Raw genomic sequence first — 15983 nt, 5'->3', positions numbered from 1 at the left:
CTTGGTGGTGTACATTGTAGGGATTTTGGCAAATGTATAATGACAAGCATCCAACGTATATTTAGGGAGGATATCAACTAAGGAGCGCACAAGCCGCAACTAAGGAGCCCACCTGCTGTTACTAAGACCCGGTGCAACCAAAATAAATAAATAAATAGATACATATTTTAAAAAATGTTAATGGGCGTAACAGCTATTAAACAAATGAGTAAAATCTCTATGAAAAGATATGGAATGATTTCTAGGATATATTGTTAAGCAAAAATAGCAGAGTGCAAAAGAATATATTCATTTTGTGTAAGGAAAAATGGAAAATAAGAAAACATACACACATCTGCTTATTTTTGCAAAAAGAATAAACACAAGAAACTAGTAAAATGGATTGTGTACGGGAGCAAAGTCGGGTGGGAAGATTAATGGAGAAAGTGACAGTTCTCTGAGAATATCTTTTTGATTTTTTTGACTTTTGTAATCATATTAATGTTCTAAATACTAAAACAAACAAACAAACAGAACAGCATGGATGAGGAGGGGGGAAACCTAAAACTAAATGCAAACATAAACCCCTGAATCCAACTGTGTTTCATAAGAATAACCACAATAAAGGGGGAAGTGATTAATTCGAGTAACATTTGAACGCAATACTTTGACTATATACCCTCAGTCTAAAAAACAAACAACCAAACAAAACCAACCAACTAACCAAAAAAACCTGCAAATAAATACTGAACTTTTCTGAGTTGGTTTGATTTTCATAGTGACTTACAGGCATAGCAATTCTGAAACTATTTTATGTGATTTTGGATTGATAATATTGGGAACCGGGGTTCTCACTGCAAAGGAAGAGACATAAATATTGATTTTTTTGTTTGTTTTTGTTTAACTTTAGGGAAAGCAGGGAAGAACACTGTGGGGTTGAATTGGAAATGGCTGTATTGGCACAAAGTCATGTGTATGTATATATTTATGCACACACATATATGTATTTAAATTTTCTTGTGCTTGCATATATGTGCATGTATATGTGTGTGTGTGTGATTCTATATTTCTTCACATAGTCCAGTGAAAAAGCCTAGAAGCCATAATGCTCAATAGCAGTGAGCACACCTAGCATCTAGTGTTTGGTTTCTAAATATTTACCATTTCCTATCAAAAGGACCAGAGCCCCTTAGAGAAATGTTTGGTTATAGGGCTCAGGAAGGAATCACACACAATGAGCACTGAATGTCTTATTGTACCGGAAAGACAGGAAAGGTTAAGATAAATAATAAGGTGTGTAAAAAAGACAAGATCTAGCTTGAAGGACTTCAACTGTTCAAATGTAGAAGAATGTGAACATTGAAATAATAAGATCAGGGATGGGTTGTAAATCCAGTGGGGGGAGTTGGGAATGATGAAGAACAGGGTTTTTGGTCTCAAAATATCTCCTCACACATCACTTACTCTTTATCATTTCATAATTAATAACTATACAATGGGTAATTGGACAACACCTTTAACTAAGTGATCAAAATTAATATCATTGAAAAAAGAGAAATGGTATCATGTGTCTTCAGATGTGATGCCCTGAGAAGGACACAGAATCGCTTGTTTAGTATCAGTCTCTCAATGTATTTATCAGTGATTACACTAAAATCTAAACAGACTAAACCCTCCTATTGAAAGGAAAACATTTTCAGAATGGAGGAAAAAACCCAACTATAAAGTTTATAAGAGACACATCATAAATACAGGAATACAGAAAGTTTCCAAGAAGAAGGTTAGAAATATATATATATATATACCATGCGAAGAGAATTGCTGTGACTCTGCTAATATCAGACAAAGTAAGCTAAGGCAATAAGCACCATTTAGAAATTAAGTGGGGCATTTCATAATGTTAAAAAGACTTGTCCACCAGGAAGGCATAGCGATTCTAAATCTTAATGCTAGACATATAAAGCAAATTAACAGGAGTAAACTGAGAAATAGGCAAACGCAACAGCCACAGTGGGAGATTCTAACACCTTTCTCAACAACTGACAAGAAGAAACAAAGAAATAAGTAATTATATATATTGAATATCTGAATAACAAAATTAAATTTGGCCCAATAAATATTAGAGCACTGTATCCAATAATGACATAATAGATATCCTTTAATGTATATATATATTTTGTCACCAGTTTTGTGTTTTTTTAAAATTTTATTTCTTTTGGGCCGCGTTGGGTCTTTGTTGCTATGCGCGGGCTTTCTCTAGTTGTGGAGAGCGGGGGCTACTGTTCGTGGCCGAGCATGGGCTCTAGGCGCCCAGGCTTCAGTAGTTGCAGAATTTGGGCTCAGTAGCTGTGGCTTGAGGGCTCTAGGGTGTGCGGGCTTCAGTAGTTGTGGTGAGCGGTCTCAGTTGTTGTGGATCATGGGCTCTAGAGCGCAGGTTCAGTAGTCGTGGTGCACAGGCTTAGTTGCTCCACAGCATGTGGGATCTTCCTGGACCGGGGCTTGAACCCATGTCCCCTGCATTGGCAGGCAGATTCTTAACCACTGTACCACCAGGGAAGTCCCCCCCCCTTTTTTTTTTTTGACTATTGAATGCCTGGTTAATTTTGAGTGGAGATTTCATTTTCATACATTCCTTTTGGAATGTAGGTGAATCAGTTTCTTCGATAGGTAGTAGGAAGGGAAAGTTAGCTTGCTAGGCGCCACGATTTCATTCCCTTCCTCTCCCTGGGAGGAACTGACTGACTATAGCTCACTGAGTATTATTTGGCTATATGAACCTGATCTTAACTGCAGAATCCAATGCAATAAACCCTTACAATATGCTCACTCTGAGTGTCCATTGGGAATTTGAAGATGAGAAAGAAATAGTCCCTGCCCTCAGGAAATTCACAGCACAGTGAGAAGCATAGAAACTTACATAATTCAGGATGACACGTACTGTGTTAACTGTATGGACATGGTCTTATGAAAGTAAAGAACATCAAAAAGAGATGTCTGCCTTAAGAAAGCCAGACTCATGAGAACTCTTTGCCTTCATAGAGTGTCTTCATCAGGGGTCATTTGGTTATTAGAAACAGACATGCAAACTAGCTCAAGTCAAAGAACTAATTTATTGGAAAGGTAACAGGGGTACTTCATGGAACCCAAGAACAATGCATGAGGCCAGCCTCAGGGGGACTACAAGTAGGCACTTGTCATCCACAACCTAGTATTTCTCCCCCTGCTTCACTGGGTGGTCACACAGCCTCTTATGGCTACTTTCTGTGCCTGCTTCACTTTCTGGAGGCTGCCTTTGTCTGCTTTGGCATGCACATAGCTGCTTCAGCCCTATGATTTCACAATTCAAATTGCCAGTGGAGGCTGAGTCGGGTCCTGAAGTCCTATTTCCAATTACACTTAGGGAAGATAACCGACTTAAGCTAAGACAGCTGTGGTGAGGGATCATGAATGTGGTCTCCTGCCTGTTAAAGAGGCTGAGGGGGCAAACTTTCTGAGAAGCAGATGTGGCAACGCAGGTAACACAGCTGCTACAGATGGGCAGACCATAGGTTTTTCAGACATCTCTCTACGTGGGCAATTATCATAGTTGTGGCACTGGAAACAAATGTTACTTACTGTTTTCATAGCTTCCATGGGAAAAAAATGTCAAAAGAAATCTGTGGGTGGAAAAAAAGTTACATACATGATATCTGCGACAATTTTAGCTGAGATTAATAGTGCTTATAATGGGTTCCATGAAGGATGGCATTACCGATAAGATGATACAAGCAGGGCTTCCCTGGTGGCGCAGTGGTTGAGAGCCCGCCTGCCGATGCAGGGGACACGGGTTCATGCCCCGGTCTGGGAAGATCCCACATGCCGCAGAGTGGCTGGGCCCGTGAGCCATGGCCGCTGAGCCTGCGCATCCGGAGCCTGTGCTCCGCAACGGGAGAGGCCACAACAGTGAGAGGCCCGCGTACCGCAAAAAAAAAAAAAAAAAGATACAAGCAAAGTACCTTGCAAGCACTGTGCCAGGCCTACAATAGGAACTTGAAAATGTGTTCTTCTCTTGTACTGAACACGCATTCTCAGCATCTTCCTTCCCAATACTAGTCTGGTTTTCCTAGCCATGTGATTTACATGCAATTTGTCTCACATTCAACTCCAGAGGGAGAAACTGACTATCCTAAATTGTCAACATAACCCATCCCCATGGTCTCAGCGACTGGTTCTAAGATGGACACATGAACCAGAAAAATTCCATTCTTTGACCATTGAGCTACCTCGGAAGTATACTGTCTCCCCTCTGAACCTGAACCATGCCAGCGTATAGATCTTGAGAGCAACTGAGAGCTAGTCTAGAAGCAGGAAGAGGTCTATGAGGATGGAGATAATATGTTAATACTAATTGAAGGAGAGCAGCAAAGTGGACAGACAGGCACACTTCCTGGACACAGCATTGATTAAGCATCTCAAACTTAACACGGCCACTTCATAACTCTTTATTCTTGCTCCTGCAAAAGGGCTGTTCCTTCCCCAGTATGTCAGGTCAGGATAGGTGAGACTGAGGTGCAATAACAAACAACCCTAAATCAAGGTGACTTAAAACAACAAACGTTTATTTCTTACCCTACATGTTGAATGCAAGTTGGTAGGAAGCTTTGTTCCACACCATCCTTTCTCAGGACCCAGGCTGCTGGAGCAGCAGCCACCAACTGCGAGAGAGTTCTTGAGGATTTTGCACTGGCAGGTAGATGCTCTGACACAGAAGTGACGCATCTCATTGGCCAGAACTAGTCATAGGACTGCATCCAACCGAAAGGGAGGCAGGGGGAGGGGAGAACCAGAGATATTTGTTGAACACCAATAATGACTGTCATGCCAATCTTTTCCATCTCAAGAAAAGGCACTACCATCATATACCCAGTTACCCAAGTCAAAACAAACAAACAAAAAAAAACAAAACCTAGGTGTTACCCTTGACTTTACCCTTATTCCCAGTGTATAATCCATCAGTACCTCCTATTAACCCCACTTCTCTTCCTTCTCCATCGCTACCATTCTGTTCCCCAAACCATAACCTTTTAATTGGACTGCTGAAATACCCTTATACTGGTCATCCTGCTTCCAATCTTACCCTCTGCCCACCCAAGTCTAATTTCCACACGGCATCTGTGGTAGGCTGAGTAATGCCCTCTGCCCTCAATTTCCACTTCCTAATCTCCAGAACCTGTGAATATGTCATGTTACTTGGCAAAACGGTCTTTGCAGATGTGTTGAAGGTTATAAACCTTGAGACAGGGAGATTATCCTATATTTTCTGGTGGGTCCAATCTAATGCCACTAGCCCTTAAAAGTGGAGAACTTTCCCAGCTGGAATCAGAAAGATGCAGCAGACAGGAGGTAGAAGTGATGCAGCAGCGTGGGGCTCTGACACCTTGTTGCTGGTCCTGAGGTGTAGGGGGTTAGAGCAAGGACCACAGAGAGAGCACTAGGAGCTAAGGGTGGTCCCCAGCTGAGAGCCAGCAAAGGAACGAGAACCTTAGTTCTACACATGCATGGAAGTGAATTCTGCCAACAGTCAGAATGAGGCTGGAAATGGACTCATCCCTAGAACCCTCAGAAGGGAACCTCGATTTCAACCTTGTGAGACTTTGAGCAGAGGAAACAGCTGAGCCATGCAGACTTCTGACTACAAAACTGAGAGAAAACATAACTGTAGTGTTTTAAGCAAATCTTGGTGATTTGATATGGCAGCAACAGAAAATGAATATAGCATCCATGGATACTTTTTTTTGAAACAAAAATTAGATAATGTCACTACTCTGCTCAATCCTCCAATGTTTTCCCATCACATTTGGAGTAAAATTCATCCCCTTTACTGTGGCATATGTGGTCTGATGTCTGCATACTTCTACCACTCTCTCCTTTCCCCATGTTCTCACTTCTGACCCTTAGTCGCACCAGGCTCCTCCCACCTACTTGCCTCCTTCTAGTCAGTCAAATCCTAAATGCCATCTTCTCAAAGAAGCCTTTCTGAGCACTTAAAACCAAGCAACCCCCTAATTACATTCTATCACAACATCTTATTTTAATTCTCTTCAAACATTTGGCATTTTCTTATATTTTTTCTTATCAGTTGTGTGTATCCTCCACTAAAATGTAAGTTCAGTGAAACCATGGACCTTGTCTGTCTTGTACACTAATATGTTCCCGGTGCCTATGGGTCTCAATAAATATTAATTGAGTCCATTTAATCACTGGGACATTAGATTAAGTCTTACCTAAAGGCCTAATATGCTAATAAATTCTTTTTATGGTTTGAGCCAGAGTTAGGTTTTCTGTCAACTCTCAACATGAAACTTCCTAATTTTGTTTTCCCTTAGAGGAGTTTTTATAGCTCTGTCTAAAGCATATCATCATAACCATTTTCACTCAGTACAACAGGATATTTTTATTCATGTTTATATCATAGGACCTTCCCTATCCTCAGGTCTCACCCTGTCATAGAGTAGGTGCTAAGTTCTCATGGAAGGAATCACTGAGCTGAATGGTGGCATAGGGAAGGTTGTGTTCATAATGTTCATAACCCACCAAGCTCTTACAGAGACTCAGATTTTCTATTAAACAAACAAAAACGCTGCCCACAAAGAGAGCAAAATAGCTGTACCGTAGGTCCCCTAACAACGGTTTTGTCCATTTGTACTACACCGTTAATTATCAACAATCCCCAAACACTTTCCTGGCCAGAGAGAGAATCTAGCATGAGATCAGGCATTGTTTAAAAAAAAAAAAAAAAAAGCATTAACAGCAGTGAATTCTGAATGAGCACAAGTTATGTAAATAATCTTAATAGCAATGATAAGAGAGATAATTGTTCACAGGTGTCATTTCCTGGGGGAAGGGGGATCCACCTTTTCTTGCAAGAGAAAATGCTAATAGTTTCATTAAATTTATGAGCCTTAATTAGCACGCTGCTGTTCTAATTACTGTGCTAATCCTGAAATCACATTCCTTCACTCCCGTCCCTCTCTTTTTTTTTTCTTTCAATACTTAAAAAAATTTTATTGAGGTATAATTGATATAACATTATATTAATTTCAAGCATATAACATAATGATTTGATATTTGTATATATTGTGAAATGATCATCCCCAAAAGTCTAGTTAACATCCACCACCATACATAGTTACAAAGTTTTTTTTCTTGTGATGAGGATCCCCTCCCTCTCTTAAGTAGATTCATACACAATCAGACACTTCTGCTTTCTTTATGAATATGTGCTTTTTGGCAGGGCTTTGACATTTATCTTCAATAATGATGATGTTGCTTCCAAAAACATGCAGGCCATCAGCTTCTCAGTCTTTTTCTATGGCTCTTTTTTCCTCTTCTATACACATACACACCCAGACACAAACACACCTCTTTGTGATGTAAATATGTAACTCAGAAATTACTAAGAAGTTGATTTCCTTACAAGCTCTTCTTGTTAACCTCCTTCTGAGTCCCTAAAGGTTTTTGTTTTTTAAAGATATTTTCTATAGCAACATAAGAATATCTCACATAGGGCTTCCCTGGTGGCGCAGTGGTTGAGAGTCTGCCTGCCGATGCAGGGGACACGGGTTGGTGCCCCGGTCCGGGAGGATCCCACGTGCCGCGGAGCGGCTGGGCCCGTGAGCCTTGGCCCCTGAGCCTGCGCGTCCGGAGCCTGTGCTCCGCAGCGGGAGAGGCCGCAACAGTGAGAGGCCCGCATACAGAAAAAAAAAAAAAAAAGAATATCTCACATAAAATTACCAAGGGCTCTTTAACATCCGTCTTTATTATTATTATTATTAATTTTTTTTTTTTTTTTGCGGTACACAGGCCTCTCACTGTTGCGGCCTCTCCCGCTGCGGAGCACAGGCTCCGGATGCACAGGCTCAGCGGCCATGGCTCACGGGCCTAGCCGCTCCGCGGCATGTGGGATCTTCCCGGACCGGGGCACAAACCTGTGTCCCCTGCATCGGCAGGTGGACTCTCAACCACTGCACCACCTGGGAAGCCCTATTATCTAATTTTGATGATGATGATGATGATGATGGTGATACCCTGTAGCTTCCACCTATTGTACTCACCATGTACAAAGTATTAGGCCTAGTGGTTTAAATGTCATGTCATTTAATCCAGTCAATGACCATATAGGTAATTATCAAACCTCTATTTTACAAAAAAGGAAACTGAAGCTAATAGTACAGATAGCTTATCCAAAGTCATATAGCCCCATTCTCTTTCTTCACTTTTTGGGGCTTCAGTTACACTTACAGGATAAAGTGAAATGTTCTAATATATGTCTCATGCTCTTTCGTTGTTCATCCTTTTCTCCTTTATGTTTTAGCCTGAATATTTTCTTAGAGCCTATCATCTAGTTGATCAATTCTCTCTTCAGCTGTGTCTAATTTGCTATTTAACCCTTCACTGAGTACTTAATTTATTACATTTTTCAATTCTAATATTTCCAATGTGTTCTTTTTTATAGTTTTCAGTTCACCTAAATTTTCCATCTTGTCATCTAATTTCTTGAATATAATAAGCAGTTATTTTAAAAGTCTATGCTTTAAACTTCAGTATCTAATTAGACTGTGGCTCTGTTTCTATTTCAGTTTCTGTTTCAGTCTTGCTTTTTTATTATTCCTAGTTATTTTTGATTGAGTGCTAGACATTGTATATAAGGAACTGTAGAGATAATTTGAGGCCATGGATAAGGTTCTCATCCTTCATAGCAGACTTATATTTGCTTTTGACAGGTAGATAGGATAATAGCCTCTACTCCTAGGAAAAGGTATAGCTTTTCTTGGGTCTCAAATTTTTGGGGGGTTCATCATGGCCTCTTCATGCTGGCTGGACCCCAATTCCAACATCTCCTCAGCACTATATAACCTCTGAAATCTCTGTTCAGCTCTGTTACTTATTAGATGTTCTGTGCTAAGCCATATATGTGCAGGTTATGAAATGGCCAAGGACCCAAAGGGACTTCTCAGATTTTCTCTTTCGCAATTCCCTCCTCTCTGGTACCCTGCCTTCCAACTCCTACCAAATCTCAGCCATCAGAGCATCCATGAACTCCAATCTCTTTCCTTCAGTAAGACTGTCATTCTCTGCTTGAGCTCCATTTTCCCTGTGCCATGGTTTGGGAAAGACTTTAAGGGGAGAAAGCCAGGGTAAGACTGGGACTCACCTTGTTTGCTTTCCTTCTTTCAAAGATGGTAGTCCTGGATTTCCCTGGTGGCACAGTGGTTAAGAATCCACCTGCCCTGCACAGCACAGGGAGATCAGCTCGGTGCTTTGTGTCCACTTAGAGGAGTGAGATAGGGAAGGTGGGAGGGAGATGCAAGAGGGAGGAGATATGGGGATATATGTATATGTATAGCTGATTCACTTTGTTATAAAGCAGAAACTAACACACCAATGTAAAGCACTTATACGCCAATAAAGGTATTAAAAAAAAAAAAAGAATCTGCCTGCCAATGCAGGGGACACAGGTTCGAGCCCTGGTCCGACATGCACAGAGCAACTAAGCCTGTACACCACAACTACTGAGCCTGTGCTCTAGAGCCCACAAGCCACAACTACTGAAGCCCGCGTGCTTAGAGCCCATGCTCCGCAACAAGAGTAGCCACCGCAATGAGAAGCCTGAGCACCACAACAAAGAGTAGCCCCCACTCGCCGCCACTAGAGAAAGCCCACGTGCAGCAACGAAAACCCAACACAGCTGGAAAAAAAAAAAAAAAAGATGGTAGTCCTGTCAGTTGCTGCAAAATACTCTGTATTGGCCAGGCTGTGGTTTTCTTTTTAACCTATCTGTGGATTATGTCTTCTTTGCTCTTTTTCTTAATCAGGTTTACCAGGTGTTTTTTTCATTAATCTTTTTAAAAGTTGCAGCATGTTTTGGTGGGGAGGGGTTGTTTATTCTACTATTTCCCTAGATCATTGATTTCAGTTCTTACCTTTTAAATTTTAATCTTCCTAGTTTCCTGATTTGTTAGTTTTTTTTTTCCTATATGAAAAATCCCAAACTAGCTTATATCAACTCATGGCCAACCTTGTTTCATCTACATGCCTCACAAAATGACTTTGATATGAACCCTATACATATATAATTCCATCTGTAAATATTTCAGTATATATTCTAAAAGATAAAGACCTAAGAAAATAACAATGTCTATATCACACCTAAAATTTATAATTCTTTAATATCATCATTGTTCAAAGGGTTCTTCTACAGTAGAGTTGGGGGACAAGACAGAGCCAAGTTCAAACTGCCACCTTCCCAGAATCCTCCCTGCTATAAAGGCATGGCTTTCAAACTGACTATAAACTCACACTAAGAAATACATTTGACATTGCACCCCAGAGCACAAATAACGACATGTATAACTGAAACAAATATTTCACAAAACAATACTTATATTTACCGTATTGGCTGTCCACTCTCTCCCTTCCCTTTCCCTCTCTCTCCCCCTCCTCCCTCTTTCCTCTCTCTCTCTCTCTCTCTCTCTCTCAACCACTAAATGTTGGTTGCAACTCACTAAATTGATTTCACATTACACTATAGTTCTGTTATCTGCACTTCAAAGAACAATCCTACAAAGCAAATGTCTAAATATCAAATTAACTGAAAAGGGGGACTTCCCTGGAGGTCCAGTGGTTAAGACTCTGTGCTTCCACGGCAGGGGGCATGGGTTTGATCCCTGGTTGGGGAACTAAGATCCCATGTGCTGCATGGCGTGGCAAAAAAAAAAAAAAAAAAAAAAGTTAACTGAAAAGGTTTGAGATGAGGGGCAGAGAACTAGCATTTCATCTGCCACGTGCCTCTGTCACATGTCAAACCACTACACATTCAGTTCATTCATATCCCGAATCTCTCGCTTATCTATATTGTTTGCAATTCTTAATTTGCCAGACCATTCTAGCAACATGTACTTAATAGCTTTGAACTTAATAGCTTTAGTGTAAGTACACTGAATTGTATACTTATAGTCAGTACTGAATATTTGAGATCCCACCGCCGTTTTCTTCTATTTGGAAGTATATCCGTCTCCCTGACCATTTCTGCTTGGAATTTCAATACCTGCTTTGAACAACCTAACGTCAAGCATATTTGTTACCTATACACTCTTACCAAAAATGTGAACCACCACCCATTTTCCTGAGTTACTAAAGATTGAGAGTTTAGTCAAGAAGTAGAAACAATTCCAAAGGTCAGAACAACAGCATTTATGTCTTTGAGGATAACTTCAGCTGACAGCAGCCTTCAGTCTTAACTATAAGCTTGAGGTTCAACTAAAGCAAATAGGCAGCTATCAAACCAAATTTTGTGAAAAAAAGAAACCCCTTCAACATTAGCAAGTACAATTAAGACCTTGTCACATCCATCCTTTAGTGATTATACTCTATTTAGCACATATTTAATACACTTCAATAAGCCAGTTCCTTGGTTTTTGACCTTCAAAGAAATGAAAGACACTCATCATGTGTAACTTAGCTTTATTTAGTACACAATCTTCATACAATTCAGTACAACAAAGTATAAAAGCTCTTTGTAAGATTTTACCCATAGGATAGTAAGTACAGAAAATCAATTGCCACAAGAAAGTAAGCCACTCTCTCATTTTAAGTTTTTTTCCATGAACAGACAAGCACTCGCTTCTATGCCAAAAGGTTGCCATATATAAAGCATTTCGGAACATACTGGCCAAGATATATGATCTGCGAACATTTTGTCTTTCTATTAATTCCAACGTTTAAATGAAAATTAAAAAATGGACAATTTCTAGTTAATTCAGGTAAGTTTTGGCCAAAGATGAGCTACAATTGTTACAAGGTTCATGTGCAATCAGAATAAACCTTTTTAGTTAATTGTAAAGATGCAGAACAGATGAAATATCTACATATGTCCTTGCCAACACCAGCACCAACCCAACACACACACACACACACACACACACACATTTACTTAGTTGATCTCACAAAGGTCAAGAAAATCACCTTTAAGTGGACAACAAATGGCCTAGATAACACCTAATCATGTTCCTGGCTAATATATCTGAAATGAATTCCTATTTTTTAAGTCTGTAATAAAGTGACTGGAACCTTTCAACTCTAGTAGAAGTAGATTAGCCACTGTGATCAGTAACAGTAGCTGGTCATTTAATGAAGTTAAAGTTGGTTAAAGTAGGGAATCATAACTTCAAATGTATAATTGTACATTCATGTGCTCATCTTCTGATGTAAAGCCCAGGCCTTTCCTTTGCATAAAGGTCCAATGATTACAGTTTTATTTTTGCATAAATCATACCAATAATATGATTTGGGTACTTTTTAATACCTTCTGATCAGTCTAGATTTTTTTTAAGGTGAAATGAATACTAAAATAAATAAACCTGTGAAGCAGTCTAAGCCCAGAAATTTTCTTGAATTTTAAGTTCTCCCAACATTTTATAATTTTCCCAACCACAATTAATTTAAAAGTAATTTTTATTAGTGGCAACCTTTATCAAATCTTACCAAAGCATTCAAGCTAATTTTTGCAGAAATAACCCTTCCATTTTAGAGCAAAATTTCCTGGGTTTATGTTGAATCATGTATTTACAGCGGGAAGGAGAGCATGCAGACAAGGTTGGCGCAGGCGGAGAACTCAAAGGAGGGAGCAGGGGCCTGAGAATGCCAGGGAGTGGCCCCCAGTGGTGCTGGGCCGAAGTCAGCCTGAAAGAGGGATGGAGACTGTGAAGCGACCCGGTGAGTCACGTAAGTAAAGGTTAATTAAGAGCACTTACTGCACTTAGAGGTTCTTTTGAATGCTAACTCTGAAGCAAAATCAAGTGGTCTTTCTACCCATAAAATACAGCCATAATTTGAGGATATTACCAAACATTAGCACGGCCGCTGAGATCGTGTGGCAGGGAGCTTAGAGAGCCAGGGTCAGCCGCTTCTCCTCTCTTTCCTCCCATGTACTCCAATGAGAAGGTCATAAAAGAGAATACTGAGGAGCACTAAAAATATTTAACATGATTCATTAAGAGATTTGGTCATCAGGAAATAAAAATGTCAACTATACATGGTCACAGTGTTTTGGAAAGAGTGTATGTATGGATTCTGTCTTGCAAGATTTTTTGGCACTTTATATTTTTCACTAAAGACTGAACACTAAGTGTTTTGGCAACAAATGGCACCTAAACTGTGAAAAAAGGATTACTGTATGCGATCAATGTGGTGATAAAAATTTAAGTACATGTTTCTTATATACTGAAACTCCAAATACCCAAATGCATAGATTAATAATACAGGAATATTTAAAATAAACTGAAATATTTCTGAGAAGGTAACAGAGGGTTTTAAAAACGTAACTAGATAGTCTGACACGTTGTACCTTACATGTGCTTGGTTTCAATTAGAGTAAGGCACTCACTGAAGGATGGACTGACCCATGCTGTCAGCTGCAATAGGCATGCATCATTACTGGCTTAATTAAAGTTTTAGTACTGATTAAAATGTTTTATTATTGTATTATCATAAACTGCAGTGGTCTCCAACCTTATTAAGGGATACAAGAAAGATATAATTCAGGAGTTTCAGTTGCATAATTTAATAACCCAGCTACTGTCAATTTTTTATTTAAATGCGTTTTGATAAAAGCCAAGTATCCTTCCTTGAACCCAACATGATAGTGTAAAATTTCTTTTTGAATGCTGCTTAATAAGTAGTAGTTGAATAGAAAATCATTTGAACATGTGATATATCCATCTTCATGTCTACAGTGATTTACTTCAACACAATTGCAAGGAGAAATATTTAAATCATTTCCAACTGGCATGAGAGGTGAAAGTTAATTTCATTAGCCATCTTGATTTAATTAAATAGACAATATGCTTTTATCAGTAACTTTTACATGTCCCTATCATTAGAAATTAATTACAAAAGCAATTATCAAAAATTTTTTGAGCAGGTACAAGGTACACATAATCCTCTTCGTTGTTTACAAATAAGCATGACTTAGAGGCACTTGGTTACCTTTGAGTAAGAAAAAGAACAACCTATCAAGGGCCCTCACAGTAAGATTGGAGACCACAAATCAAACTTGGTATGAAAATGCTCTCTGCCAAAAATATCATAGTAGTGAGTTAGTTAAGATACAACATTTTAAAAATAGTAAGACTTTGCAAGGTTCTAGGCTGTAAAAAATACAAAGGCTAAAAACAAAGAGTTTACAAAATTTTGCAAACCCAGTAAATTTGAATGAGTAAGAAATGAAGAAGAATCTTCTTACTTGCAGGATAGATTAAATAGTATCAACAGGTTTTAAAATAGTAACACTATACAGTAACAAATTCTACTCAGCTACGTAACATTTCTGCTGCTTTAAGGACTTACAATATGGAACTTGTAACACTTTTCTGTGTCCAGCATTAAAACATTCATGCACATGCCCGTGTACACACATACACACACTGACACATACTACTGAAGTGCTACACATTACATTTCAGATGGAGCACAACAAAAAATTTTAGATACATATGAAGACCTAACATGATCTTTTAAAAAATATTAAAAGCATGACAAATGAAAACCTTATAAAATTTTTAGGTGAAACAGGACAGTAGAGACCTTTTTAAAAAGCCACCAGTTGGTCTTCACTAGTGAAAAAATATTAAATAATTTAATTATGTATCCCCTCAATTCAATTCAACTATAGCTGTTGTAAGTCAATTAAAAATTAGAAGTATTTCAAATCTTGAAACAGGCTCTAGATTTCCAACATGATACGCAGCTGTTCAGGCTACCTATGGAACACTTGACTGTTCTCCCCAACAACAAAATTCTAGATCACTTTTAGAAAGTTGAAAACATTTAGGCTAAAGAACATTAATGAAACAAGACAAAGACTGAAGCATGTATAAGATACTTTCAAAGATGGTAACGCTTGTGTAAACATTTGTAGACTTAATCATATCACAGCTTTAAGGTACCGGTTACCTAATTACATTTGAAACGTTATCTATTGAGTTTCATTATGATGAAGTTTCACATATCAAAAATAGAGATAAACAGAAAGCTCTGTTACTTGTTTCTGGATAGCTTGTAAACGTGGAATGTTTTGTTCTGAAACACTCTAGTGAAGTACGCTGTGTAGGGGGGCAGGTTTCTTTTTATCTCTTCGCAAAAGCGAGGGTGGCCTGCAAGTTTCAAATCTGGATCATTCTCTCCTGGGCCATCCATCATCTAAAGCCAAAACAAAACCAATACAACTTGGAAAAAAATCTTATTTACAAAAGACAAACAGAAGTAGGAATAGGGATTGGGTTTCTTTAAGAATGACATGCTAGTGAACTTAAACTGAACGAATGTCAATGGCTGCTTGGAGATCATCTGGTCCATCCCTTTCCCCTTTGGAAGTGTGATGCAAGGCTGAAGAGCAGAGTTCGGTGTCAAACAATGTTCACCTTTAAAGGCAAAACTAGAAGCAGAACTTGGATCTCCTTGTCCTGAGGAACATACTACACCATTCCCTCTCAAAAAATGAAACACAGAGAAGAACTACTACGACCAGAGAAAGTTCTGCAACTCATTAGATGGCCTAGTTAGAAAAAGTTACACACAAAGCAAAATTTAAATGCATGTATTTGGTCTGTACCTCCTCTGAATACAAGATAGTTATGGACAGTTATTTTTCCTTGAGCAAAAATCAAATCTCATATTCTTTCTTTGCCTCAGCTTTATTGAAGCATAATTGACATATAAAACTGTATATATTTAAGGTATACAATCTGATGATTTGATATACATATACATGGTGAAATGATTACTACAATCAAGTTAATCAATACATTCATGTTGGTCAAAGGGTATAAACTTGCCGTTATGAAATGAGTAAGTCTCTGGTGACCTAAAGCATAGCATGGTGACTAGGGTTAATACTACTGTACTCTGCACTTGAAATTTGCTAAGAGAGTAGATCTTAAGTGTTCTGAATCTCAAATTCTGTACAG

The 15983-nt window shown here is 38.9% G+C and overlaps 1 protein-coding gene and 1 long non-coding RNA gene across 7 annotated transcripts in view; one reads left to right on the top strand and one right to left on the bottom strand.

The window, feature by feature from the left end:
* LOC308606262 overlaps positions 1 to 12677 on the top strand; it is a 94792-nt gene extending 82115 nt beyond the window's left edge. Inside the window, exon 3 of the long non-coding RNA XR_014013791.1 lies at positions 12589 to 12677. This is a non-coding gene — a long non-coding RNA (uncharacterized lncRNA). The remainder of the gene's footprint in view (positions 1 to 12588) is intronic.
* Positions 11476 to 15983, bottom strand: part of DPY19L3 (dpy-19 like C-mannosyltransferase 3) — a 74646-nt gene continuing 70138 nt past the window's right edge. For all 6 annotated transcript variants that reach the window (XM_081216909.1, XM_081216907.1, XM_081216910.1 and 3 more), the window contains one exon: positions 11476 to 15216. In XM_081216909.1, the coding sequence (XP_081073035.1) occupies positions 15055 to 15216 (162 nt within the window). In that variant the 3' untranslated portion in view covers positions 11476 to 15054. The remainder of the gene's footprint in view (positions 15217 to 15983) is intronic.

Source organism: Mesoplodon bidens, assembly GCF_964165515.1.
Source record: "Mesoplodon bidens genome assembly, chromosome: 18".
NCBI classification, from domain to species: Eukaryota; Metazoa; Chordata; class Mammalia; order Artiodactyla; family Ziphiidae; genus Mesoplodon; species Mesoplodon bidens.
Note: the sequence above shows the minus strand (reverse complement) of the source record. Positions and strands in the feature narration are given on the sequence as shown.